Below are 895 nucleotides of genomic sequence, written 5' to 3'. Positions count from 1 at the left end.
GGCGCCATGCTCCCAGGATGCCACGAGGAGATGCGATGGGCACGGCCACCACGATGGACAGCCAGCAATGGGTCTCAGGGTGGGCTGGGGTGAGCCTGGCCACTGCCGAGCCACTCACCCCGGTGCAAAATTGCAAGAGAGGCATCACAGCTAAGCTGACAATGGGTGGTTTTTGAAAAGAAACTCTCCTGGGGCTTTGGCAAGCATGAGCATCATCCTGTGTGGTTTGGCAACGGCAACAACTAAACCCAAAATAGACTGCTGGCCCCGGCATTATCACCAGCAGCGCGGAGCTGCCGGCTGCTCGCCACACTTTCCAGCACCCTTGGGTACCGCAGGGGCTGGAGGGGCCGGGAGAAGGAATTTCCACTCACCAGTTGCCCTTTACCAATGTCTCCGGGCGGTTCTTTCCCCGGGGGGAGTCCAGAGGTGTCATGGAAAGCCTGGCCAGGGGGTATATCATGGCGAGGTGCAGGCAGGAGAGGCAGGTAGCTCTCGGTGGCCCCGAGGCAGCAAGAGGTGCCGGCTGCTGGCACTGACCGAGCGCCGGGGTGGACATGAAGGTCTTCTCCTTGGCCATGCTCACCCTGCTGCTGGTGGCTCTCTGGACGGGAAGCCAGGGCGTCTCCTGTGAGTACCCACCCGGAGCCTTTCCCCATGGCTGTCCTGGTGCTGTCTCCTTGGCCATGCTCACCCTGCTGCTGGTGGCTCTCTGGACGGGAAGCCAGGGCGTCTCCTGTGAGTACCCACCCGGAGCCTTTCCCCATGGCTGTCCTGGTGCTGTCCTGGCTCCTCCGGCTGACGGGGTTTGGGGGGGTCAGGGAGGGGGATGGGAGCTGCAGCTCCTGCTTCTGACGTGGGTTTGGGGGGCTGAGGTGCATCACCAGCTGCCCAA

General features: G+C 62.8%; 1 protein-coding gene across 1 annotated transcript in view; it reads left to right on the top strand.

Moving 5' to 3' along the window:
• Window positions 1-557: 557 nt before the first annotated feature.
• Window positions 558-895, top strand: part of LOC104466456 (C-C motif chemokine 7-like) — a 1,206-nt gene continuing 868 nt past the window's right edge. The window contains exon 1 of the mRNA XM_010079865.1: window positions 558-630. Within this exon, the coding sequence (XP_010078167.1) occupies window positions 558-630 (73 nt within the window). The remainder of the gene's footprint in view (window positions 631-895) is intronic.

Source organism: Pterocles gutturalis, unplaced genomic scaffold (assembly GCF_000699245.1).
Source record: "Pterocles gutturalis isolate BGI_N339 unplaced genomic scaffold, ASM69924v1 scaffold31614, whole genome shotgun sequence".
In the NCBI taxonomy this organism is placed as follows: Eukaryota; Metazoa; Chordata; class Aves; order Pterocliformes; family Pteroclidae; genus Pterocles; species Pterocles gutturalis.
The sequence above is the reverse complement of the archived record's forward strand: the minus strand, read 5'-3'. Positions and strand labels throughout refer to the sequence as shown.